The sequence below is a fragment of the Bemisia tabaci genome, chromosome 4 (genome assembly GCF_918797505.1).
Source record: "Bemisia tabaci chromosome 4, PGI_BMITA_v3".
NCBI lineage: Eukaryota > Metazoa > Arthropoda > Insecta > Hemiptera > Aleyrodidae > Bemisia > Bemisia tabaci.
The window spans coordinates 37,017,428-37,045,287 of record NC_092796.1 but is presented as its reverse complement, the minus strand read 5'-3'; the positions used below and the strand labels follow the sequence as shown (position 1 = coordinate 37,045,287).

General features: G+C 39.4%; 2 protein-coding genes across 2 annotated transcripts; both read right to left on the bottom strand.

Annotated features, from left to right (window-relative positions):
- Positions 1–8,291: 8,291 nt before the first annotated feature.
- LOC109031460 (uncharacterized) lies at positions 8,292–15,035 on the bottom strand. The gene is made up of 3 exons (XM_019042967.2): positions 14,891–15,035; positions 12,880–13,444; positions 8,292–8,713 (listed from the first exon to the last, which is right to left on the bottom strand). Exons 1-3 carry the CDS (start codon positions 14,936–14,938, stop codon positions 8,610–8,612), a joined length of 717 nt encoding a protein of 238 aa, XP_018898512.2. The 5' UTR covers positions 14,939–15,035; the 3' UTR covers positions 8,292–8,609.
- A 2,725-nt stretch (positions 15,036–17,760) lies between these two features.
- LOC109031587 (lactosylceramide 4-alpha-galactosyltransferase) lies at positions 17,761–27,630 on the bottom strand (the record flags this gene model as incomplete). Its single annotated transcript, XM_019043180.2, has 5 exons — positions 17,761–19,666; positions 21,725–21,935; positions 24,262–24,521; positions 26,880–27,083; positions 27,466–27,630. Coding segments are annotated over 5 exons (1,119 nt in total), but the record flags the coding sequence as incomplete, so codon positions are not given.
- Between the last annotated feature and the right edge of the window lie 230 nt (positions 27,631–27,860).

The window sequence follows — 27,860 nt, the reverse complement described above, 5'->3', positions numbered from 1 at the left end:
ATAATTGCTGCAAATCGGGGGCGAGGGCTGTCTGCGTTACCGACAGATTCCCCCGATTTGCTTGTCCTACTCTACTGTTCCCCCGATCCGATTACATTGGTCTTATGGGTCTTATGCAGATCGGGAAGGAACTTCGCAACGGGGCATGCTAAACGCAAATCGGGCGAATCCTCCGCCAGATCGGGAAATTCCAAAGAACATCTTGCTAATGGACTGACCTAGGTCTATAGACCTTGAAATTCGAGCAGGAACAAAAAAAAATGAAATTGACAAATTAGTACTTGTGCTGTTAGCCACCATTTTTATTTTTTTTCAAGATTTAAATTCTGTTGGATTTTATCCTCCAGCGATTTAATAGACTTATCACAAGTTATCATATAAGTTATGACGAAATATCTTCTGCACATTCGTGCTTTTCAAATCTTCCATGAAATATTTCTGGTAAAATTTCACGATAGCTTATTCTTTCATGGAAATTCAGCAACTCGGTCGGAGGGTTACCCGATGACTCATCGCGTTGTTGCGTCATGAACTCTGTGCGTCAACCCGACTCTTAATGCATTCACACTTTATTTCACATACATACATACATAAAGTCGCTTTTATAGCGCCGCGCCTCGCGCTCTGCGACGCCAATCGCCCATTGCCCCCTATCCTCCCAGAGATCATCAGGCAATTGGCACCTTCTGATCTCCTCCTCCACCCCTTGTCGCCAACCTTTCACAGGACGTCCACGCCGTCGCCTTCCGGGAGGAACCCAATCGAAGACCTGCTTGGGCAACCGGTCGTCTGCCATCCTTCGCACATGTCCTACCAGACCAACTGCTTGGACCTGATATCGTGCACGATGTCCTTCTCTACACCCATGATCTCGCGTACTTTTACATTGCGGATACGCTCTCTTCTTGAGATGCCAGCAGACCTCCGCCAAAAGTCCAATCTCAGTTGCCCTAAGCATGTCTTCAGTTCTTTTCTTGAGTTGCCAGACCTCACTCCCGTAAGTTACGATATCTTCACGATGACGTTGTAAATTTTCCTTTTGGTCTCCTTGGAGATACTCTGGTCCCAGAGAACCCCATTTAGCATCGCGATAGCTTTCCTGCCTTGCACATTCCGATCTTTAATAGCCCGATCCAAATTCCGTCCTTAGTTAACCAAACTCCTAGATATTTATACTCTTCACAGTCCTGAATTTTCCGACCATCCTCCAGTTCAATGCTTTTGCTGATCACCACCGATAACCAACTTCTCCGTCTTAACCACATTTACTTCCATTCCCCACTTTCGGTATACTTCCACTAGCTTCCGCGTCATGTAATTCGCATCTTCTTCGTCCTGAGCTATTACCACCTGATCATCAGCAAAGCACAGAGTATAAAGGGTGCCATCTTCACGTAGCGGGACGCCCATTCCCGAACAGCATCTTTTCCATTCTTTAAAACTTCTTCCAGGTACACTTAATAAGGTTGGCGACAAACAACACCCTTGTTTCAGTCCTTTAGTAAATTAAAAACCCCAACGATAAGTCCCCGTGCGATTTAACCCTAGAAAAAGCCCCAGCATAAAATTCCTTAATAGCACTAATTAGTCCCCCACTAAAACCCCTTTTGTTTAAGGCTTCCCAAAGTTTCATCAATGGCACACTGTCGTAAGCTTTCTGAAGATCCACAAACACTAGATGTAATTCCTGGCCAACTCTCTTCTTTTTCTCGATGACGTGGATGATGGTAAATAAGTGATCAATCGTTGACCGACCGGCTCTGAAACCTGCTTGCTCTTCCGCTTTATTTCACAAACGTACATAAAGTCGACGAAATCTTTCATATTCATCAACTTTTAAAACTTCGACAAAACTAAATGATTATACGAGGTCCTGATCGTGATCGGAGTCATGGCTCTGATCGCGAAAAAGTGCCTTCAGTTACCCAGCTATGCCATATGCCCGACAGGGAGGCACGAATAGTCGTATCACTGTTAAGGTGAAACAGTTGCTCGACTCTAGCCTCAAAATAACAATTCGTCGTTTCCCCGATGAAGGAACGTAACTCAAGCCCAAGGTTCAGAGGCGTGGCGTGAATTGCGATGTATCGATTGTTGTGCCATTTAAACCTATAGTAAAGAATCGAGTATTAAGGTGTTCGCTGCGAACACCCTGTCTATCGATCCTTTTCCATAGGTTTAAATGGCATTACAATCGATATATCGCAAAGCACGCCACGCCACTGCCAAGGTTGCAAAATTGACTCTAATAATTCAATTTTTTACAAGGATGTATGTGTGTGGTTTTTGTCCAGAATTTTTCAGATTTTTTCGCGAGATCAGAAGGAAACTCGGTGAGACTTGTAGTTAGAAATGCCCAAGATTCTTCTTGTAAAAATGCAATTTAAGAGGGAAAATTTGGCAACATTGAAATGTAGTCACGTTCTTTCGCGAGGGTAACGATGAATTCTTGTGTATTCCTATTGATTGGCACACCCCCCTCCTGAGAAATCCAGACGCCCATAGTGAATCATTTGCCCATTTAAACTTAAAATTTCAGATTGAATAGAATTTTTTAAGGAAATATTTTTTATATATTAAAGAAAATGACAAAGCTCACTAGGATCAACCATGTATTCACTTCCCTTAAAAATAGCTTTGGTTTCCTTTTGCTAAATACGATCCAATCCTTAAGCGTCAAGACATCCTCAATCCGGAAGCATTACGTTGGTTTAGGAGAACTTAACGTTTAAGGGGCGACTATGAATGCGACCCTGCGAAAGCGAAAAATAAAAAAAAAATTGTGCTGGGTTGAGAAGAATTTGTCTACTGTTGCCAGTAGAGTGCTTCAGTGATTTTGGTAGACATCCCACTATACCGTGGTTAGGAAGAATACCGTATGAGAATTCGAAAGTTGCCAAATTTCCCCCGAAACTTTTTGCATTTTTGAGAGAATGTACGTACTAAGTATGCATATTTTTCCTTGATATATTCAGATATTTTAGATTAAATTACGAATAAAACAGTCAACTAATTTGGTGAAAAAAATATTCAGAATTTTCTCAATCGATTTGTATTTTATCAAAGAGAAATTGGCAGCGCCTGAAGGCTCATACGGCGTTTTCTCTCAGCACGGCAGTAATTGATGTTAGAGTACCTGCATAGGGAGAGTATGGACAGATCGGTTCATGGAGGGCTGAGGGCCCAAAAGTGCAGCCACCCTTCTAACCAACTTCTAACGCACAAAATTTCACTGCCAGTCTGCAGATTCCAATTCTAACCAAGGTGGCTAAGAATGTACATAAATGAGCATTCCTCCGCAAAATGAGTAAATTTATGCAAAAAGTAAGTCAAACACGTGCTTTATAAACGATGGTTCGTAACAATTGTATTAGTAAAGCGCTCTGGATAATTGAAATCCATGGGTTGGCTGCATTTCTGGGCCCTAACTTTATTCGCGGAGACATCGGTGAAGGCCTGATGGATTTTCGGAGTTTCACATCTGTCCATACTCTCCTGTCAACACCTTCTCATATTTTCCTTTTCATATTTTCAATTTTTCATTACATTTCAGTATTCTCATTAGGGATGGCTGGATTTTGTTCATTTCTGTCTTTTTCACGTCTATCTCCCAGCCATCACCTAAAATCACCCATTACTTTAATTACTGAACTGTGCAACTGATAGCTACACTGATTATAGCCAGCCAATAGCGTGTAGACTTGTTGTCTCACCACCTGTGACGTCCAGCAAGTCTATAAAAGCTTGTGCTGCCCTAAAAATCAAGGTCTTTTTTCCATCTTTGTGACCCGGACTCATGTCCCTCGCTCTAAGTCCCTGGACCATCTGACCCGTGCTAAGTGCTTGTATGCTGTGCCACTACGCATCTCCATGGCACATTTCTGTTGTAACAAAATCTAACTCTTGTGAAATTGTGAATCTTTCAAAATCCTCTAATACAATATTTTCGGTTCATTCAACTATTGTGTTTTTCCGTTATTCAACCTTCATCAGTTTGTTGATTAAGCTTAAAATCAACTGGTGCCGAAACATTCTATTAAGAACATTCAAAGCTATTCCAAAGCTATTACATGGTGTTCCAACCATAAGCCATTACATGGTGCCTCAACCTTAAGCCATTACATCTCCCTATACAGGTACTCTGATTGATGTATGTTGCCCAAATAAAAGGAGGCCCACTCACCACTTTCAACGGGATACGAGTTCGAGCCTGAATTCTTGGAGTAGCTTCTCCCTGGCGGTGGTCGATACGAATTCTTGGAGAAGCTTTTCTGGGGCGAAAGCTGGCCTGTTCCGATCGAATTTCTGGGGCCACTTCTCGGGGGCGATTGTAGTTTTCTTCCGTTCGTGGGTCTGGGGTTGCCTCTCGCAGGCAGTTGTCGTCCTGATCCCGTCGACCGGGGGATGGAGTTGCTTCTTAGAGGTGATTGCTGTCCTGGTGATCCGAGGTTGGAGTTGCTTCCTACTGGTAACTGTCGTCCGGCTGAGCTTGGTTTTCTTGCAAGCCCAGGTCGAGGTTGAGGTCTTCCTGAGGGTCTCTTGGCGACGATACCCTTTGACGAATATCGACCGGCATTTTTGCCGTTTCCCACGGAGGTGACCTGATTGAGTGGAAAATCAATATGACACACGCATTGGTGGTAATTCAATTGATGGCGATTTTTGAAATTTGGCAACACTGTTTTTCTCCTTTTAAATGTATGCAAAACAACCGATTATTGGTGAGGCAGCTGGTTTCACGCAAAGTCCCTTTATACTGAGAGTCAAGTTACCACCCCCTCATGGAGTCACAAACGGGAATAAAGATTACAGAAATTGAACGTATTTTGTAATCTTTGATCGGCCCATTCTCAAATTCCTTTCTCCGTTCCTTCTCTCATTCCGTTTGTTCCTTGCCGAACCCGTAATTCCCTGGTCCATTCCAGATCATAATCTTTGCAATCGGTGAAAGTGTAATCTTTATTACCGTTTGTGACACTGTGAAGGCTCAAAATACGGGAACCAATCAGAAATGGATTCAGATTGTCTTGACTCTCAGTATAAAGGGACACTAGGCGCACGATCAGCTGAATCCATTGACTTATAATACAATCTAGACCGCGCGCTGGGCTCGACTTCAGGCGGGAGAGGTAAAATAGCTAGGGGGAAAAGCAAGGTAAAGGCGCCCCTTCAGCTTATTTGATACAACCTGATATGCATGTAGTGCCGACCGCGACGACCACGACTTGCGACGTCACTCGATGGCTTATATTCTCAGCGATTCTCAGACCCAAAACATTAATAAATAAAATAAACAAAAATAAAGAGATAAATAAAAGTACTCTAACTCTTATTTTGTTATTATTATTAATTCTTTACTTAAAAAGGATGATAAAAGAATATATGTACAAATAATAGAAGAAATTAAACACCAAAATTTAGAAACACTCAACAATAGAATGGAGATGTTGCATGTGTGAGGAATTTGCGATTTGACTGTTGATTCTTATGTAAAAGTTTGCGAGAAAACACGATGGTGCCACTGTTTTTTTCTGAAATCAACTCCCAAGCTCAAAAAAAGCTCTTAAGTTGAGGCCAAAATGGAGGGGATATCCCACGCTATCTTGAGCCACCTCTACATCAAGACAAACTCTCCATGCAAAGATAGGGAGCAAATACATTGACAGGGCTGCCACTTTATTTGGGGACTCTAAGATTGAAAACTCTGCAACCCTGCTAATGTATTTGCTCTCTATCTTAGCATGGAGTTTTTTTTTTCTGTTGTTTTAATGGCTTTGTCATGGAGAGTTTGTCTTGATGTAGAGGTGGACTCTCAGGGTAGCGTGGGATATCCCCTCCAATTTGGCCTCAACTTGAGAGCTTTTTTTGAGCTTGGGAGTTGATTTCAGTTGGCGGCCGTATAAAGTTCAAAATGGCCGAAAAATTCACACCGGTTATTTGTCGATGGATTTACGCGCGAAAATCGGTATGTAGGGGTATTTTGACACGAGAAAAACGAATTTGACGTTAGATTTTCAAAAAAACCGAATTTCCAAAATGGCCGCCGGTTAAAGTTTAAAATGGCTGAAAATTGTCACCTCGGTTTTTCTGCTGATGGATTTGCCTAAAACCTGGAATTTGAGAGTATTTTGGCATAAGATAAACAAATTTGAACTTAGATTTCTAAAAAAATCAATTTTTTGTCATTTTGAACTTTAACGGCTGGCCATTTTTGAAATTTCGGTTTTTTTGAAAATCTAACGTCAAATTCGTTATTCTCGTGTCAAATACCCCTACATACCGATTTTCGCGTAAAATCCATCGACAAATAACCGGTTGTGAAATTTACGGCCATTGTGAACTTTATACGGCCGCCATTTTGAAACGGTTTGAGATATTGACTTCGGGTTTGCGCGAAAAGTTTTTTTTTTTATGGCTCTTTCAAACGAGCTATCACAAAGGGGGTCTTCCCATTTGAAAATTAAAAGTGTGGGGGCCGTTGCCCCCCAAGGGGGCCCCCTGAAAATTTTAGGGGGGGACCAAAAAGTAGCTCCCTTTGGACTAGGAATATCCCCCAAGTTTCAAATCTTTACCTTCAATTAGGTAAAAAGTTAGAGGGGGTGGAGGGACTTTTGGATCACCTGTATACTGAGAAACGTGGAGAAAACTATAAAAATTCAGAGAAAAAAACATACACCTTTTTTTTCTTTTTTTTTTGAGAAACATAAATCGGAATAATAGCCCGCAAGGACCAGCAACGCCCGCCAGTCCATTGTTGCAAGGACTGCTCGGTAGTTTAAAAGAAAACCACCTACAAATCTGTACCCAAAATTATTTCCGGGCCTTTTATTTAAGCGCTCTGGCACCTGAATACCGCGTTCGCGCACTTTAAAGTTGACGTAATTAAATTTTAGTCATTCTCAAAATATTCCGTGCACTGCGGATGAACTCACTGTACCAGAAAGGGGAAAGAATCATCGCGGATCGACATGCATTTTTTCTGTGATTTTTTCTAAATTTGCGTCAACAGCTAATGCAATCGCTGCCATTTCGGATAGAGAGTGGGATCATGTGACAACCCGATTATTGACGCCAGTGCTTGACAAATTCCTCATGACCCCCCCCCCCCCTCCGAAAAAAAAAAGAATCACGGGTAATGCTCACCTTTATAAACTTGATTTACCAAGCGTGGCCTTGGTGCCAGCCCTCCCCAGCGCAGGATAGGAACGAACATCAAAGCACACTTTATCAGCTAGATAAAATAAGACAGATTATTGCTGACGATTGCTGATGATCAGGTGGTTGTTTCGCAAGACGAGGGGATGCAAGAAACAAATAAATTAGTAGAAGAATATCGAGAATCGGGCCTGAGCTCCAGTGTCGAAGGCTGAAAAATAGGTTATTGGAGGTGCTCTACGAGGTATAAAGTCGGAGGATGGTAGAAACATTGAAACATTTGAGGAGTATGAATACAAAAAAGTTTATCTGGCCCTAGATGGCAAGTTTGATCGTCCGATCAGAGCTCGTTTTTTGTGAGGAAGAGAAGCCATGGCTATATATTACATGGGATTGTCTAAGATTTGTAAAACAACTAAAATTACAAGACAGTTAGTAAGAAAATACTACAGTTACTAAGAAGAAGACAGTTCTAATCACTAGAAGTTTACCATTAATTTGTCCTCATTCAAAATCACTACAAACCCTCACCTTAAATCTAATGTTCGTAATGGTAGTAATGACTTCAGTCGAAGGATCATTATAACCTACGAGAGTGAGGTTTGGGAGTTGGAGAAGAGATCTGTAAAAGTCCCAAGAGAGACTGAGATGGACTTTTGGCGGAGATTCACGGGAATTTTGCGGAGAGAGCGTGTTCGTTCATGAACGAGTGCTTGTAATAATGGGGTTGGCTATTTTGATTAGATCGCGGAACCTGAAATCAGCGGATCCACTCAAAGTGCCTTCATTTCGTTGGGTATGCAACTTGATCCCCGGAGAGTTAAAATAGTTGCTCGAGGTCGAAACAAACAATAGACGTCGCCGAACACAAATTCGGCATGAGTCAATACGTGACTTCTATCATCTGACATTTAACCCTTAAAATTACCAATCAGTCATTCAGCAACCCCTTTCTCCAAACAAGGCTATGCCTCCCATTCACCGATTTTTAGGGCTTTGATAAAGCAGCCCTAGGTTTTGCATCTCCAGGTTTCTGCAAATTAATCGAACGGCCCAAAATTATTTTATGCAAGTTACTCACAATTAAAAATCACTGTTTATGAATCCGCTTAAAAATGCGTCTATCCATCCACCTCCTCATTATGGTATCCAATTACATATAAAATACATTAATGGTGCAACGCATACGCAAAATCTGCGACGGACGATTGAATAAAATGCCCTTAAAATAAAACGAATTTACTCTAACAATGGAGAGTTGCAAATAGTAATTCAAAGGCGAATTCCATAAGTCATTATATTAATTCATACATTTTTGTAGTTTCTAAACGCTAAGAGTTGAATAATGGATTGTTGAATATTTCTTATCGACTATTTTAAAAGGGCGAGGGATGGATTGGTCCACATTTCTTATCGACTTTTTTAAAAGGACATGCCACGTTCGTTGAGCCGTTTCAAAAAAGACGCCTGCGACTGGGTGAATATGAAAGGCGTCCAAAAATACCAAAAGATCTCGATCTCCTCCTTGAGTATCTGCGTCGTGGTGATGATGGGTAACCTGGAACAGAAGGAATTCTGCAATGAGGAATGTAGCGGAGAAAAACCTGTTCAAAAGAGGGGAATATATCAAAGGTGGATTTCCAGCGATAGTTTCGAAGAAATCTACCAGGTCACGCTGCTAAAATCTGACTTCGAAATCAGAAATTGAGGAGCTTTCCGGAAAAAGGGCACATAGCAAAAAATAGCGTTTGAGAAAAACGCATTTTAAGTTTCCGTCATTAATTTCTGGCCACTGGTTGTATCTTCCACCGCAGCTTGGACTCCCGATTTCGAACGAAAGTCACTGTCAGTGCAGTGGCCATAGGGTAATGATCAATACTTTAAATGCATTTCTCTAAAACACAATGTTTTGCTATGTGCTCTTTTCCCGGAAAGCTCCTCAATTGTTGTAATACCATGGCATGACGATGGCTAAAGTGCGAAACCACGGAACTCCGTTTGCGACCAGTGGCGTGGCGTGCTTTGCGATATATCGATTGTTATGCCATTTAAACCTATGGGAAAGGATCGATAAACAGGGTGTTCGCAACGAACACCTTCATAATCGATTCTTTACCATACGTTTAAATGGCATAACAATCGATACATCGCAATTCACGCCACGCTACTGTTTGCGACGTTGTAGACTCCCGGTCACCCTTCATTTTTCCTCGGAAACCTGGTCAGCGTAATTTCTTGAAAGCCTCCTCGATTTTTCTTCTCCGTTAGTAGAATATTCTGCATACATTTCAAGCTACAATTTTTGACCTGTTCCTCTTCGAAAAAATGAACAAGGAGCGGAGATTTTGAAACACCGCAATGGAGATACACCGGAAAAAAAACAACACATTGGATCTAGAGTCCAGACTCTTGAAAACATTGATAAGAAAAAGGACTCTTGATTCAATCAGATTTAAGCTTAAATCAAAAGGAAATCCGCTCAAATTAAGAGGCTTGGCTCTTGATTTAAGCTTAAATCTAATTGAATCAAGAGTATTTTTTCTTGTCGATGTTTTTAAGAGTCTGGACTCTAGATCCAATGTGTTTTTTTTTTTTTTCCAGTGTACGTGGTGTCGCACTTTAGTCATCGTTGTAAACTAAATTCTGAGAGTCGTACGTTCTAGCAGTAGGTTTTTTTTTAATGTGTGAAATAAAAAAATGAGCTTTAGAAATTAAATATTGAAGGCTGAAAATTTATTACGATGTACGGGACTCCGGTGAGCCCAGAAGAGATAATTGTAGCAGCGATACTAAGAGATTTGGCTGCACTTGCCAAGAGCGAATTGTTCGTGATCGGCTCTAATTTACTGCTTTTTGGGATCTATTTTTCGGGCTCTACTACTTGTCCCTTTTAATGTTAATGGAAATAAGAAAGTTCTAGCTAAAACTTATGATTCATTCAATTATGACGGGACTCCATCTAATTTTTACACTTGCTCCAGGACTCGCAGTGGGCTGCAAGGGCTCTCTTTTTATCTGTAGTTTTTTTTTTTTTTTTTTTTTTTTTTTTTTTTTTTTTTAAGTCAAATACTTTATTGCAAAAAATACACGATTTTTTACAAAGGGCGGGACCTTAATATACGTAACATATATCCCCCTTAAAATACGTCTTATACTAGTTGGGTCACAGAAACTTGGGTCAGACAATATTACTGTCATAAAATGTGGGTCTAAAAATATCTTATCTTAATTATTAACCTGTCAAAAAGTCTGCACTAAGAAAAAAATCACATCTATTCCGAAGAATAGGAGTAAAGATAATCACTGAGGGAAAATTGGTCACATCTATTCAAAGAATAGGATTTGTCTAAATTAAGTGTCACATCTATATTATAAAAATATAGGAGTTTTTACCCCGAAGGAGCTTCCTCTCATCGCTCTATCTAATGCTACAACGAATATGTAAGGATTCTCTTGACGTGAACCAAAACATCGAAACCAATCGGTAGCGCCTCCCGGGGAGAGAAAACTCCCTCTACGATTTGCCGAGAGTCACCCTAAAGTTGATTCTCAGTGCTTACAAGAACCCTTTTATCGTCCATCGATCTATCGATATTTTCAGAATTTTAAGAAATTTTTTAAACCTTCTTTAAAAATGAAATCCTGCTGTGGTGTGCCAAATTGAATATTTCCCGAGAAATTACCGATCGCCGGCAATTCGCATGTCATTTGTGACGAATAAGCAAACATAAAAATTCAGAGAACAAGAAAAAATTATCGATTACGATGCTTGGGATTGAAATAGTGCGTTTAGATTTTTCCTCAGATGCATAGTATCAGTAGCAGCTAGCGCGTTAGCGAGTGCGTATAGTGAGATCGGTGACTATAATCGGTTGGGTTTGGTCCGCAAAGACACCTATAAACTAACTGCTAGGCAATGCGGAGAGTAACACAGACAGATTGACGGCGTTCCGGGTCCAGATAGTACTTTTGAAGTTCTTTATTAGTGGAACTGTCATCGTGCTGATGCTGATACTAATTTTTGTCATTTGATTAATAAACATGCAAATTGCTTGCAAAGTTCCTGCAACTGCTGATTGTTTGAGTATATAAAATTTGATCGGATAATACTTTGGATGGGAATGATAGACAAAACGCGGCCCAAGTGAATATCGCAAATCGTGTTGCTTTTAGATTAGTCTAGCCGTAGTCTAACAGTTACATTCCAAACGCCTGTATATGATAAAATGTTGCTGCAGCCTGATTGTTGAAATTTTGTGTTTGTCGAGTGGACATGGATGACATTAGTTGGCGAAGCATGATTGGTCGGATATGTCTTATCGCTGCTTTGTCGTGCTTTGTCGGTTGGAATAGACAACAAACTAAAGGCACCTTTTGAGTTTGCAACAGTACCTATGTCGTCCATTCCAATCGACAAAGCAGCGATAAGACATAGCCGACCAATCACGCTTCGCCATTTAACCTATGTCATTCATGTCCATCTGACAAACACAAAATTTCAACAATCAGGCTGCTGATGCACTGTAGCTTGAATTGATTCCCAGAAATATTTCTAATAACGTGTTAATTATCAAAAATTATCGATTAACTGATTAGTCATTGGTAAGAAAATAATATTGCAGATATTTAAGCTTTCGTTCAGTGAATGAATCATTTGAACGTCGCAAAAAATTAAAATTAGTTGACATGAGACCTTTTCTAAGTGTCGTTGCTCATTAGGTCAAAATATCTGTAAGCGGAATTGTCACTGCTACCTGTGAGAAATCCCACTTAAGGATCGTGCTGCTAAGTATTAATATTGATTGATACTGCTACCTCAAAGGCTTCATCCGCAGCTACCTAATTTCGAGGAGGTCAAATGAAGTTTCAAGAATGTTTCTCAGAGGCAAGCTCAAGAACGAAAAGATCTCAAAAATATTTACTCAATCGACCTATTTATTAAATGTAATTCTACCTTATTCCTCAGTATGAGCATCCGATGATATTAAGGAAGTGAGCAGCATATTAAGTATCATTTCAAAGATAAAGGGACTGAAACTCCAATTTTCACAAATATACTCATGGCTATAATGTGATAAAGAGTGGTATAAAGTGTAGTTTAAGTCTAGTTTAAATGTAAGTTATGCTGAAGAACTGAAATTGAAATTTGTGAGGTCATTTTGTTTAATTTTCATGTCTCAATCATGAAAATCTATATCTGTGTTCCACAGTGTTCATATTTCCGTCATTCACTGGAGGTTCCATAATATTACTGAACAGCAATACTAAAGAAAAACACCGTATGAACCCTTCAAAGTTGCCGAGGTGCCTCTGGCAAAAGATGAATCCTCTCAAAAACTTCTGGCTATTTTTCATTAAGAATTTCAGAAAAATGAACCCTCAATTTTCAATGTACTTGCACAATTATTATTTGAAAATTTTTCAATTCAGAGGTAAATTTCGGAATTTCTTGATGACCTTTTCTCATATTTATCGCGATTTTAGAGGTATATCCTTTGAACAATACAAATATCCCTGAATTTTGCGACAAACCCATTTACGTCCGTACGGTAAATTCCGTTTGCCTAAGAGCAGTTATATGATGTACATCAGCGGAAATAAACGCGGGGAAATTAAACAGAGGTGATAATTTTGAGATTTATTTTATTGATCCTTCGATCGGGAACATTCAGGTTTAAATCCATGAAAAAAGGCCCCTCGAAAAAAGGCCGTAATTAAGCTTACGTGAGACACTCGATGTTATGCTTTTTAAAACAGCAGTCCCCCTGTTGAAGGCGGCGGATCCCAAGTGATCCAGGCTATTTACCGCGGTGATTCCGAAGCCTATACCGCTCCCCACAGTCTTTAAGATCCTCGTCTCAAGCTTCTGCGATTGAGTTTCCGAAGTTAACTCCATAGTTTCGCCTTCTTCCGTCTGAATTTTCGAAGATACACCCACAATTTCATTATTTTCAGCTTGAAATCCTATTGATATGTCACCATCATCATTCTTTAACGTTGCTGCTTGGCCACCATCACGACTTCCTCCCGATTGTTTCTCCGTTACTGAGTCACCATCACGACTCTTTTGCGCCTGGGAAACTGTTACTAGGCCACCATCATGACTTTCCTCCGCTTGCATATCTAATTTTAGATCACCGCCGTAGGTTTTATCCAGGTCGGATGTCGGTATCTGGATCAAGTTCCTGTAACGCGCCCGATAGAGCCTTCCAAGTGGTACGTAGGCAACTTCATTTTCTTCGGTGAGTTCTGTTTTGCCGACCTCGGTAGTGCAGTGTATTTTTATCACCTGTAAATCGAAAATTTCCCAGTCAAGACATGGAGGTTAAGAAGCTTTAATGAACCAATTCGCAGGGTCAAAAAATTAAGCATAGCAGTTTTGGTGTGTTTCCTTATCAAAACTGCACGTAAAACATGGTGGAAACTTTGGAAACTCCTTATTTTGATATAGAGGTAAGGAAGAAATCAGAATTTTCATATAAGACAAAAGTTTGTCGAAATTTGGGGGCAGTTGTTTCGTTTCGATAAAAAACGGTTGTCCCTAAGCGCGGCTAGAAGTCAAAGTCAAGACCAAGTGTCTCATTTCGCCTTCAATGTTGTTGATACTTCAAGCACATCCTCAAAACACGAATAGTGGTATCAACGAGCCGTGTGAGTTCTGGAGCTTTTTTCACTTGTCATCTCTTGAATTTTCACATCTTAACAGTATTTATTTACACAAGTGTCTCGGTTTGAGGATGTCGTGAAATTGAGAACGACTCAGATGAAGTCGATTAAAAAAAAACAATCAGCGTTGAGAAAATTATCCTATTAAAAAATACATTGAGAAAAATTTAGTGCCCAATTTAGTTTATGAACTTTCGAAGACTTTAAGTAGATCTTAAGGTAAGAGGGCACATGCCGTATTACCGAAAAATTTACGTACTTTAGATTTTAATCATTTCTCTGGTTGATTACAAACATGATGAAATTTGAATTGTATTATGTCGGAAAAATTGAATAGTGAGTTTTTCAATCATCAAAGATTGCATGCTTCTGCTAAAAATCCTATTTTAAAATTTTAAGATGATGTAGGACGTGATGTGTTTAGATGATGTTTTTAGATGATGTGAGATGATGTGATTTTCAGTTTACAGTCAAAATTGATGCATTTTGTAGAAAGAAGAACATTATACGTTAGAATCTATTTCCATGGTTTAATAGATGTTTTACAAATATGTTAATTAAAAATGTGTACATCTAAAGATTGGTATTTCAATTTTTTCCAGAAAAATACTCGTGATGGCTCAATTCTTACATCGGAACGGTGCCGATGCAAGAAACTAAGATCTTACTTCCATTTTAATTTAAAAGTGGAATTTGATCATTTCATAGGTTCCTACTGACTTTCACACAGAATTTTGCTGAAACATATTTTAGGATGGGTAATTATTGATTCTGCCAAGCGAGGATCAGAGTGGATTCGAACATTTACATAACCTCTCCGCAGGCTCTAAATGGGAATAAATCGATACCCATTAGACCTAATCGATACGTGACGTCATCACGTCACAACCTCATTTGAGACCTTCCATTAGCGAGGTATCCTATCCTAACGAGATCTTCGGTGTTCAAAAATCCTGCTGTTCCGGTTAAATATCATTATCAGGGGTAGAGGAAAAAACTAGATTAAAAAAAGATGGAGACATCCAAATTTCGACGGATGACTCAAACCTTTTAGTAATTGACACTTTACCTGAATAATGAGAAGCCATTGGAGGATCCGCGTGGCTCGAGCGAGCATCCTCGAAATTCGTGGAAACTTTAAAACCTACTCGTGAGCCCGAAAAATGTTACTGACGAAAACACCGCGCAGTTCTGTAATTGCGTGCAGGGATCGAGAATTCTCCGAGGCCGGAAACATAAGTGACAAAAAACGGAAATGATCTCAAATAACACGCTCATATCGCACGGATGTACTGCCGTGCTAAGGAAAAACGCCGTATGAGCCTTCAGACGTTGCCAAATTTTCTCTCGCAAAATACAAAGTAGTTGGGAAAATTATTAATTTTCTTCTTTCGATTTTCTAGGTCATTTTGTTCGCAATTTAATCTAAGGCATCTGAAATTTTCAAGGAAAAATAATCATAACTTTCCTAAAAAATACATGTGTTATCCGGGGAAATTTGGCAACTCTCGAATGTTCATACGGCGTTCTTCCTTGGCACAGCAGTGTAGGAATATCGACGGTGATCCTGCGAAAACGCGTACCTCGTCGGCGGTGTTTCAAAATCTCCGCCCTCATTTTATTTTATCAGGGAGAATGGATTTACACTGTTGCTTGAGATTTTATAGAGTTCTCCTCACGCCTAGAAAATGAATCAGGGAAGTTTAAAGAAATTACGTTGAGCATTTTCCCATCTAAAATAAAAATTATGACAGAAAGTCTGCAGCATCGCAAACGAAAGTACGCGCTTTTTTAGTTTCATTGTCGGTAATTAGCTGAGCAAACTTTGGGGGGGGGGGGGGGGGAATTGGATCTGTCCGTGCCCTGTGTGTGCAAATTAGAGAACGTATTTTAGAACCTCGCAGAAATTATAACATTCGTTTTCTGCAGTGAATTTTTTTCTCTTCTTTTTTTGGTGGGGAGAGGGCGGGGAGGAGATACATGTGCGTCTAATGATCCTTGATGAGTGACAAAATTCTGGTAAAACCTCCATTTTTGCGATTTTCCTCAGTATTTCCACGAAAAATTTAATGGAACATATGGTTGTCACAGTTTTTTTTTCTGAAATCAACTCTAAAGCTTTTAAAAATCTTTCAGATTTGCTGTCGCTTTGGAAAGTGCTCTCTTTGCCTTTGCACTCGGCGCTTTTATATCGCAAAAATTCTATTTACTCCCTTATAGTGATAATAATGAAAGAAAATTATAGGAGATATTCTGGTCGAACCACTCTCTCCGAAGCTAGGTACCTCAAATTTATAATTACACGCTATTTATAATTACTGACATATTATCATCCGCATTTATCCTGAAATTTCTTAGTGACCAGTGGCGTGGCGTGAACTGCGATCTATCGATTGTTATGCCATTTAAACCTATGCATGGAAAAGGATCGATAAACAGGGTGTTCGCAGCGAACACCTTTATAATCGATTATTTACAATAAGTTTAAATGACATAACAATCGATACATCGCAATTCACGCCACGCCACTGTTAGTGACGCATCAAAACAATGAAAAATAAATCCATTAGCGAATAACGCGGTCGTGCCAGGAAAAGAACCGTAGAAACAGTCAAAATTTTCAAAAATTCTTCCAAAATTTTGCGAATTTTCAAGAATAATCCAGCACTTTATTTTTGACAGTTTCAAAAAAATTTGCTCCCTGTTCGATCGGGTGTGACAGAAAATGTTTGTATGCATTATGCATTACTTTTCTGCAAAATAAATGTTTTATCGGGAAAAATTTGGCGGCTTTTGAATACGTAGAAAGTGTTCTTGCGTTCTTCCCCAACATGGTGAATGCTTATCCAGTGACGCAAATGACAATGTGCTTGCGTGAAAGTTTGGAGTGGTGTCAATGACAGGATCAACAGGGACTGAATGGAATTTGAGGCACGCAGTTCATTTGCGTGAAGAAATTCTGTTTTTGCGACATTTCAAACGAAAAATCCGCGATAAGCATCGATTCGCCTGTCCTGTAAAATTTGCGGGAAGCTCAATGGTTGGTGAAATAATGAGATTTGTGATGCCATCTGAGAATAGAACCTCTGAGAGTTTTATTCTAATCTGCCGTGCTAAGGAAGAACGCTTTATAAGCCCTGAGACGTCGCCATATTTACTTCAATGAAAAACGAGCAAATTGTTAAACTTTTTCTTCAACATTTTCAGACAATTTTGTCTGCAATTTTATTTAAAATATGCTAAAATTATTAGGAAAAATAAGCATACCTTTCCTAAAAAATATACTTTTTATCCGGAGAAATTCGGCAACTCTCGAATGTTTATACCGCGTTTTTCCTTAGCACGGCAGTAATGAACTCCATTTTGCGACGAGGAACTGCTATTTTTTGCGCATTCAACAACGTTCTCTCATCCTGAGGTTTCGAAATCCATTAATATTTTGAAAATAAAGAAAACAGATCCGGTGTTATTTGCCTGATGATCTGTGGGAAGATTGATTGCAGTGGCGATTGGGAGTCGCAGAGCGCTCTAGTGCGCTGAGGTAGCGGCTTGATATGTATAAGAAAAAGAAAAACGAAAGTTGGTATTTTTGATGTACGCCCTTCTCCCAGCATAATTTTTGATTAAAGAGGAAGCTGTGTAATTATTCACTATGCAGCACCTGCTCTGAGATTAAATGATCTAATTTTACCTCCACCATGTAATCTACACAGTGTACGAGTAATTACGATCAAGTAATTTATCTAAATTTTGATTTTCAATTTATGACAGGTTTATGACGAGAAAAAAACACTTTGTTTGTGGTAGATACTATTGCCTTCAATCCAATGCATGATTAAGTTCTTTCTCTTTTTAAAAATTTACTAATTTCTCTCTAAAATATACATTTTTAATTTTTATTTTTCAAACCATCGGGGAAACATCGTGTGCATTGGTAAAAGGATGAGAGTGATTTGTCAAAGTCCATACATTAAAAACAACTTGATTCAAATTTTCAGCATTAGAGAGAAGGATTGTGGTTGGAAACGTAGGTAAAATTGCCTAACCACCTAAGTGAAGGCATTTTAAAGAGCTAAAAAATATTAAGTATTAGCGCACACCGCGCAGCCGACACATTCGGGTTTGATTCCTCTTCATCTCTTGCATTTTGATTTTCCTGTAACTTTTAGACACATTCCTGAAGACAATTGAATATCTTAGCGTATCTAGTCAAAGGTGTAAAGAATTCAGCGATTATTCGTATCTTCTTGCACTTTTGAATAATTTTCATCGTTTTATTTTAGTAAACAACAAAGATTTGACATCAATATTACATAAAATTTCAGCTTAGCATTTGTCTGAGCGATTTGTAGAATTTAACAAAATTTTGAATCTAGCCAATTTTTTTCATAATTTTCATTCAACGTATATGTTGGATAAGTTACCAGAGACAAGCGACCCTCCATTGGCCTCTAGGCGACAAGTGGAAGGTTTTACTTTCGGGGATTCATAACTTCCTTATAGGCAATTTTAAGGGAGCACCAAGCATCATCCTTTTTTCGGCTGTTGACCTACCTCCTATAGGTGAACGATGCGAGCATATCGGCTGACGTCATGAGCCGAACAAGTTTCCCAAACTTCGATTTGCTTGCGAAACGAAATTCTCAACACGTTTTTAATCATCCACCTAGTAGGTAGGTCAACAGTTGATTGGTGGCGTCCTGAAAGTAAATGTTTCCACCATCGCCAAGATACCAATAGAGGGTGTCTTGTCTGTGTAAGTTCCATTCAAAAAATAACAAAAAGGGATCTCCTCAGCAAGTACATTTTAATAATTTTTTCCATTTTTTAACGTCCATATTTCGTCACCTACCGGCCAAAGTATCACAAACGCCGTGCGAAGTTTTAAAATTTTTGCTGCCATTATATTTTTTTACAGAGGAATTTTTGGTCGAATCTGTTTGAAAATGTTACTAAATTTTATCGGCAGCATAGAAACAATTCAGTGATATTTTTGGCCAGCTTCGTAGAACAATTCCTCTTTAAAAAATAAAATGGCGGCGGACATTTTCAAACGTCGCATGGCGCTTGTGATACTTCGGCCGGAAGGTAACGTTTTAACGATCAAGGCTACTAGGGTGAGGTCAGGCAAGAAATGATGAACGGTGGCACTCCATTCTGATCAAAATTTGACGGCCCGTCCAATTTTGATCAAAGAGAACTGTCGAATGGTGACCATCAGTCATCAACAAGTGTGCTTTGATCGGAATTGGTTCGGAATTCGACTGTCTATAGCCCTGGAAAGACGATCAAAGTCCCGAACCAATTCCGATCAAAGTGGCATCAAAGTGTCGGGAGTCATCCGTCTTAAACTCATTAATTTGCTTCATTTTAAAATGAAAACTTGGCAGAAACGTTTCCCGTGGCAGGAAATGATGAACGGTGGCACTCCATTTTGATCTTACTTTGAACAAATAAGTGCGGCCCGTCAAAATTTGATGGTAGATGGTGACCATCGGTCATCAGCATGTCTACTTTGATCGGAATTGGTTCGGAATTTGATCGTCTATCCAGGGCTCAACGAGACCTAAAAGTGGTCGGTGGCAATTGAGTGAACCCTCGGGCAGAACTCGGCTGCGAGGAGGTTGAAGGGCATGTTGGAATGGACGTCCACCGGAGAGCTCTTGCTCATCCTGTTCCAGAAGTGAACCGTGGAGCGAGTCGCCAGGTACTTGACGAACGAGGGATCGGAGTGTTCCTTGAAGAGTGCTCTCCAATCCCAGTACGCGATCGGGTAGAACGGCGACCGTGGAGGAGGCGGAAACACGCTGAAGCCCCCGCACCGAGCACGGCTGATTTTCGTCAACTGTAACAAGAAATTTTCACGGAATTTCAGAATGGTTTTCCCCGGACAATGTCGACCCTGATAAAAATTGGCGATAAGAGCTGCGTTTCAAAATACCATAGGAATTCCTATAGCCGGCTAAAGAAGGCTACAGAAAATCATATAGCTGGCTGTAGAATGCGGAAAAAATCATACGGCCGGGCTATACGAAGCGACAAAGAACTATGCAGCTGGGCTATAGTTCCTATCGCAGGGCTTTACACTTTATCGCCTGGCTGTTGCTTTTTCGCCATCGGCTATAAAAGGCTATAAGAAATTGTGTAGAAATTCTTGTGCTTTGTAAATCCTTAAGTTTGTACGGAATCACCTTAATATTTACAAAACGCACATAATATTTTTCTTTACTACATATTTGTTTTCATCAATTAAAATGAGAATAATCCATACAGGATGTGCAAACATTTCAGAATCATGAGTTGAATAACGCTGACTCCGCCAGATTAAATGATTAGAGCCTAATACAAAGCGGAGCGGCGACGCACTGGCGCCTACAAACCTAACAGGGATACTTCACGCATTGCGCAACGCGTGAAGTATCCCTGTTAGGTTTGTAGGCGCCAATGCGCGTTTCGCGCTGGCTGCCCGCCTGCCGTGCCGCAGCGTGCCACGGCGCTTGAAGCAACTATTTCACACCAGAGGTATTGCACAGTATCATACGAAACTAAAGGCGTTCTAATATATTAGTAATGGGAGGCATCCATCAAAAGTACGGAGCTTTCCTCGCAAAATAAATCAAGATACTACGGCCCAAAAAGAGAGCAGTATTCCAAAAACTCACTAATTGTAAGTCCTAGCATCCGTAATTAGTAACGTTCAGCCAACACTTTATCGCCTGGCTGTTGCTTAATCGCCATCGGCTATGAAAGGCTATAAGAAATTGTGTAGCCGGCTATAGAAGCTATTGGAAATCTTACAGCCGACTGTAGGTCTATGGTATTTTGGAACACAGATTCTACTGCCAATTTTTACCAGGGGACAGAAAGAGGGATACAAATTTTTTCGAAGCAGCCCGAGACGATGGTAAAAGGAGAAAAAACAAGGTGAAAAAACGGGAAACAAGGCTAAAATTAGTAGCGTAGACAGGGGGGGGGGGGGGGTCCAGGGGGTCTAGACATCTTCTTAGCCTCGTTGATTGTACCTTTTTCTTACTTTTAGAGGGAAGAAATAAAATAATGTACTGAAATAATGTTAATTTACCGTCAGGTTTTTGAATGGACCCCCCCCCCCTCCCCCTTTAACAATTCCTAGCTCCGCCACTGGTTGAAATACAACAATAACAAAACCCGAGACGTTTCCACTCAAAACTGAGTCATTTTCTGTCGGGAACATAAAATAAAAATTAAAAAATATGGATGAAAAAACCTGAGACATACATATTGGTGATTGAGATCCGTTTGTTCTTTGTTGGGGTTCGTTTGTTTTTCTCGGATCTCGGCCACCAACAATTAGGTCTCGGGTTTTTTCATCGATATGTTTTAATTTGTAATTTATTTTCCGACTGAAAATGACTCAGTTTTTGAGTCGACCCGTCTCGGGTTTTCTATTGTTGTATTTTAGCCTTGTTTCCCGAATTATTCGCGGGATTTTGAATGAAACATATAAGTACGAATCCAAGTTACAGGATACGTAAATATATTCCACAACCTATTCCTTTCATTTTCTTATTAGTTTTCAACACAAATTTACGAGATTTTTTAAATTTTCCTTTTTTTTTAGCATCTTGTATGTGCGTGGTGCGTATTCAAAAATTAGATTCGTTTTCAATTTACAAAGACTAGACTAGGTTGACTGTAGCGCCTTGATGCAACTATTTACGCTCCACGGATGTGGGTGCTGCATGTTCAAAATTGAAGGCACTTTCACTTCTCTACCTCCCTTAGAGATGCACGGGACTCGTTAGTGGTAGCACTCGAATTGCAGAGTAATGAGAGTATTACCAGTTAGTGACTGGGAAATTTCGCCGACGGAGCGAACATAGATAGCGATTTTTTGCACACAATAGTACTAGTAGTTGCTTACGTCCGTTTCATTACATAACCTCGAGAGGACATCAGTCAGCACTTCCGGTCCGTTTTTAGTCCATGAAGTCGGTTGAAAGTTTTCTTGAATTTTTTTCAACATCTCCTCAATGATTGATTTACTTTTTCTTGTCGTATCGAAGTTCAAAACAGCACCATTGATCAGTTTATCGGATTCTGCCCCTGCAAAGTTTTTCATTCCATTTAGCCGCCTGGAACAAGTTATTGAAGAATAAAAAGCCAAATTGAATTACTGGACTGAAAGGACAGCCAAGCTCGTTCCAATGTAGACATAGAAATAGAAAAAAAAACCACTTTATTCGTTAAATTTGCGGATCCAGCAAATGAACAACATTGTTTTTTCTCCATTTAAACTTATGGAAATACGTAGGTAAATCGATTCTTGGGGAGGGGGGCAGGTGCTCCGACAAGAATCGGTTATTTAACATAGGTTTAAAGGGAGGAAACCCGGTGTTGCCAAATTGTTAGACCGGCCTCTGGTCGTTGCAGGCCCTTTCAGGGAAAACAGATTTAGAAGCATTTTTGTCTTTGGTGTCTTACATAAAGAGATTCTCACAAGTTAGGCATGCTCTCTTTCCTTCCTTTATATCCATTGTAAATAATCGATTGTAGGTTTAAACGACTATTTCGCGAAAAATCGATGTTTTTCATATCGACAAAGACACTCTCAAACCACATATCTCGGATGCGGTATTTTAAAATCTCCACTTCCATTTTATTTTTTCTGCACTCAAACAATCAAACATTCAAAGGGATGAGCTCATAGTTACTGCCTTGCAAGGTCATATTGTGTCACTATCTGAGGGTTCTATTCTCCACGTACAAATTGGAGTTCTGCAAGTGGCTCAACGATGCATTCTTCGGCCCTCTCAGTGGTACAAGTCGCAGTAATCAATGAGCGAGGGTTCATCGTTACTCATTCAAGGGAACTCAACTCCATTAGGTTGCAAAATCAACTCGTACAATTCAATTTTTCACATCACTATGACTATTCCATTTCAGCTTAAAATTTTGCTGATTTTTTCGTGTTGTGAGAGGTGAAATTCATCGAAATTTTCAATTGGGTATTCCTCCAAGTTCCTCAATAACGGTACGGTTTGCAAGTGGAAATTTTGTGACTAAAATTTGGTTATTTTCTTTCTCATTGGACATGAAGTTTTAGGGATCACCGTATGTTACACTGGAAAAAATACACATTGGATCTAGAGTCAAGACTCATAAAAACATCGACGAGAAAAAGTACTCTTGATTCAATCAGAATCTAGTTTAAATCAAGAACCAAGCCTCTTAATTTAAGCGGATTTTGTTTTGATTCGAGCAGAAATCCGATTGAATCAAGAGTATTTTTTGTTGTCAATGTTTTCAAGAGTCTGGACTCTAGATCCAATGTGTTTTTTTCCCCAGTGTAGACCAGCCTTTCTCTTTATTGTGTGTTTCAGTCCCACTCATTTGTCTCTCACTCCAACGAAATTCAGCCCTCTTCCCATTTTGAAGCTCTTTCAGAAGTCTTTCCTCGATATCAAAGCGGAGCGATCATTGGCTCTTGATAATATCTATGATGCGTTGATTGCGCTGAGGATTCGATAACGTCCCTTCACTTATAAAAACCCGAACTGTTGAACATTTCCGGTCTCTCGCCTTCTCCAATCCGTGTGGTACACGTTGCGTTTTTTCTTGTTCACGCACTTATTATATTTTTGCACTATTCTTCGGTATTTTTGTTGAAATTGTAGAGTTGTTGTTGAGAGTTGTGGTGTGAAAAGCGGAGAAATCGAGGAGTGGTTGTAAAAGTTGTGGTAGTAAAAAGAGTGGCAGTATTAAAGTTGGACGTATGGCTTTGAACAAAACAACTACATGAAAGCATATTCATCACATTTTTAGGATAACACATATTTATTTTAGGGTAAAAAAATCATAAAGCATGTTTGCAAGAACAGTCTTTGGATGGAAAATACTTTAATATTTCATTTCAGTGGAAGTAGAGCAACTGCGAAAGGGGCTAAAGCTCATTGACTGTAACTTTTCTATATCGCCTTCAATTTTTTTGGCAGGCCAGAAAATAGCAGAATTAGCAGTAAGTACTCTATTCCAGAATACGTGTCAAGTGTTGCCTGTTTGTAAATCTGCTCACGCAGTTTATGTAAAACTTCAGCCTATAACGATTTTGACGCTAGTCAATTTTTCCATCAAAGTCTTGATGATTGATAACAAGTGAGTGTATAAAAATTATAATTCACTCCCAAAACCCAGTTGGAAAAGCTTGGCTTCTTCAATCATTTGTGTGGACTGGTGTGTAGTATTTAATATGGGTCCTTCTTTTATTTATAGATAATTATAGATAACTCTACTTATGTCTCTATGAATTGATAATCTCACGATAATTCTAACTAAGGATCCTCACTTGCATCTTCTTTAAGTACATCACTGGCCCAAGGCAGTTCATTCATTTGTATGTTGACCATAACCACTCAGCATAAACATGAATGCAAGACCCTTTTTCATGAGGAGAAAACCTACCTGCATACGATGATATCAGAATCCAGGTACGTTCCGCCGTACTTCCATAAGATCGAGAGCCGGAGTATATCACTGGCGTGTGATTCTGGAAAAGAGCTTCCCGCTATTTTCTCATAAAATCGAAATGTTTCCAAGGGAGTGCGATTGAAGAAGTTTCCCTCCAGGATTCGAACAAATTTCAGATTCTCGTACGTTAGCAACACAGTGACGACAGGCGACGGTTCGTCGAGCGAGATCGGAGACGAGAACAAAACCAATACCTAAGCATAGAAATAGAAATTACGAGAACAAAACCAATACCTAAGCATAGAAATAGAAATTATGGGATTGTTGAGAAAACGAACATAGTATGGAGTGGCTGAGTCATTTCAATAGTAATGATTGAATTTCAGTAAGTGTTACTCTCATTATAATTATTTAAAAAATAGTCTTAAACCCTTGGATTAAGCGCTAGTATTATTCTAATTGTTGAAATTACTGTAATTTTTTTTTTATTTAACAAGTTAAGTCATCGTGCACAAAATATATAAACTGTAAACTACTTAGTAATATTACATTGTAATACACGAACAATACCAATAAAATAAAGTCACTTTGTAGAAAGGATAAAGGTTCTTTTTTTTCGTTCAGGAAAATGGAAGGTTTACAAGAAAGGGTCAAAAACAAGGATTAGGACCGATCGAACAAACTTTTTGTCTGCAATGATCACAAAATCTTCTATCATATACTACCATGGTAACCCCTACCACCGTGGCCCAGACCGTTCCAGCTGATAAGTCTTAATAGCGGGAACAATACAGTTAAACTAAAGTCTTATCTATTGATTATAACATCTTATGTCCGTTATATTAATACATTGTAATACAGTTAAACTAAAGTCTTATCTATTGGTTAACATTGAATGGTCTGTTCGGAACTTGTTGTCAGCCCTCTGCTGACACACCGGAACCGCCCTCTGGCATGAAATTATTGTAATTGACAACCTTGTAGGAGTAGTTATACAAATTAAAAATAATAAAAAAAACGTATAATTATTTATATTTTTCTAACTTCTCCCCATTTCTTTTCCCTGTTAAAAACGACGGACACCTTGCGGACACTGAGCACTTTTTTCTTTGGCTCTGCCGCCGCCCGCCCTTTGCTTACACAGAAAAAATTAAATTCCTGATTTAACAATTCAATTGCTAAAAAAAATGACTGCAACGTTTCAACGTAGATTTTACAACAGAAAATGCTACTTTAACCACTATCGTAAGCTAATAATACCACGGGGGTGGTTAAAGTAGTATATTTTTTTTTTTTTTTTTTTTTTTTTTTTTTGTGAAATCTACATTGAAACATTGCAGTCACTTTTTTTTAGCAATTGAGTTGTTAAATCAGAAATTTGATTTTTTCCGTGTAGGTGCCCGACGACCACTAGTAAGACGTCGCAAGACTGCTCTGCCGTGCCAAGGAAAAACGCCGTATGATCACTCGAGAGTTGCAAAATTTCCTCCGATAAAATGTTGTTTTCGGAAGGAAGCTATGCATATTTTTCCGAGACCCTCTCAGATATTTTAGAATAAACTGCGAACAATGTTGCCTGAAAAATTGAAAGAAAAATATTCATAACTTTTCCGGTCAATCCGTATTTTATCGAAGGCAACTTGGCGACGCCCGAAGACTCTTACGGCGCTCCTCCTTAGCACGGCAGCACTGCTTAGATTTCCACCACCCTTGATTTGAAAAGGTTAAAGCCCGTTAAAATGCCCCTTCGGTCGCAAATGCGTTAGGCGAGGGAATAATGAAGAACATTTTATCATTATGCATTTGATAATCAACACAAAAATTATATCAATTTGCTGAAAACTGTAATCGATTGTGTCAGGAAAACTCATCTATGGATAATGAGTCCGAAGGTCTTGTTATGACTTGCCAGTAATTAGGAATACTTGAAAATGCAAAAGTCTCTTGAAGAGCCTTTATTCAGTCGACACAGAATTACATAGAAATTAGAGAGAATTGTGAAAATTACAGAGAAGAGACCTTCAAGCGAAAACACCTAGGAAAAAATCAATCATTTAAATCGAAATGAAGAAATTTGACAGGGAGGAACAATAATCTAGCAGAAAATGAGGAAAAACTGATCAACGAAGTGTACCTAAGTAAAATCAGAAGGGGCTGTAAAATTGTTCATCGTGAATGTATTACAAACGATTACAACGTATACCTGACTATCACTGACCTAGGCGGATCCATGCCACTCTTCCGGGGGGGGGGGGGGGGGGGGGAGCGGAAGGGGGATTCGGGGCGCTTCCCCCTAAATTTTGAAAATTTAAAAAGCATCTAATACTCAATCGAGTCAATTTCGTTTTAAAAGATCACCAATTATGAGCGTCCTTTAATCTTCTGTTTTTCGCTTATTCCCTCTTTCTTTCTTCCCTTTTTTTCCCTCCTTTTCGTTGGGCGAACGATGGTTGAGGTGCGTCCCTTCCCTCGGATCTCTTGGATGATATCTAACTTCCAACATAGTCATAGTTCAGTCTCGATTTTTAAACATAACGTTTTTTCTTTGCTCAAACTTGAACATTTTCATTTCAATGAGCATTGAACTTTAGGGTTGAGTAGATAATATTTACCTGAGATTGTGGATGAGCTCTGGCGGCCGACTCATAAGCGCAAGCCTGTCTTAATGACAAATTGACGCCATATCCATGGCTGCATGACGTGTCCAAGAAGAAAATACTGTTAGGAGTCACTTTGTGGCCCGGTAGGGTTGGAATCTCAGGGTCATATTTTTCTTGAGGCACGTTGTAACAAAAAGGTGCTCTCGGATGATTTCCCTAAATCCATATAATATGATAATTTTACTTCCATAAGATTCATAATTGGACTGCATTTTGCAATTTGGAACTATAAATTCTGGCTCACCTTAAAAAATACTTATGTACATAGGGAAACTAATAGCACATACGTTGTGTTTGAACCGGGCCGGAATTTATAGTTCCTAATTGCAAAATGCAGTCCAATTAATGTTTGAAAAAACACAACATCTAAATTCATAAAGTGTCATACAAACTATACCAGTTACGATAAAAATAAAATCTGACAAAATGTCATAGAGCTGCTGAGCTTAAATGCACTTTATTAATTCAGTTTAGTAATTGCATAGATCAGGATCTTGCATGTTTAGCTCAAAATAGATTTTAATTTTCTTTTACTTACCCCGTCAGGAATTTTCCGCTTCAGTGTCAAACCCTTTATGTACACTGTTAAAAAAAACGGAGTGAGACTCAGCACAAGCGCGAGTAAGAACGGGCCCTCACTTCGTCGGACCGAGGAGTCACTCCGACGGAGAATCGGCTGGACGGATTTTGGGTGCCGTACGCATAGAAATCACTCCGACGCCGGACGGATTCGCGGGAGCCGCAAATTTAGGGGTTCGCAGCTAGGGGATGGTGGAAAGGGGTTAATTGTGGAAATAATTTTTGAAACCATGAAAAATAAAAATAATGAAACCATTGGTACGTGATTTAACCGATTTTGAAGGTTAGAAATTTTCTACCTACCTTGGGAATTGAACCCGGGACCTACCTAACACTAACCGACGACCCTACCGA

What these genes read in the sequence shown, in the direction of transcription:
- LOC109031460 (XM_019042967.2), bottom strand. Translation starts at nt 14,938, where the DNA reads ATGCTCGCTCGAGCCACGCGGATCCTCCAATGGCTTCTCATTATTCAG. An exon ending in AATGGCTTCTCATTATTCAG is followed by an intron (nt 13,445 to 14,890) that starts GTAAAGTGTCAA and finishes TTCGATTTACAG; the next exon opens with GTGATAAAAATACACTGCAC. An exon ending in CATAACATCGAGTGTCTCAC is followed by an intron (nt 8,714 to 12,879) that starts GTAAGCTTAATT and finishes CTTCTGTTCCAG; the next exon opens with GTTACCCATCATCACCACGA.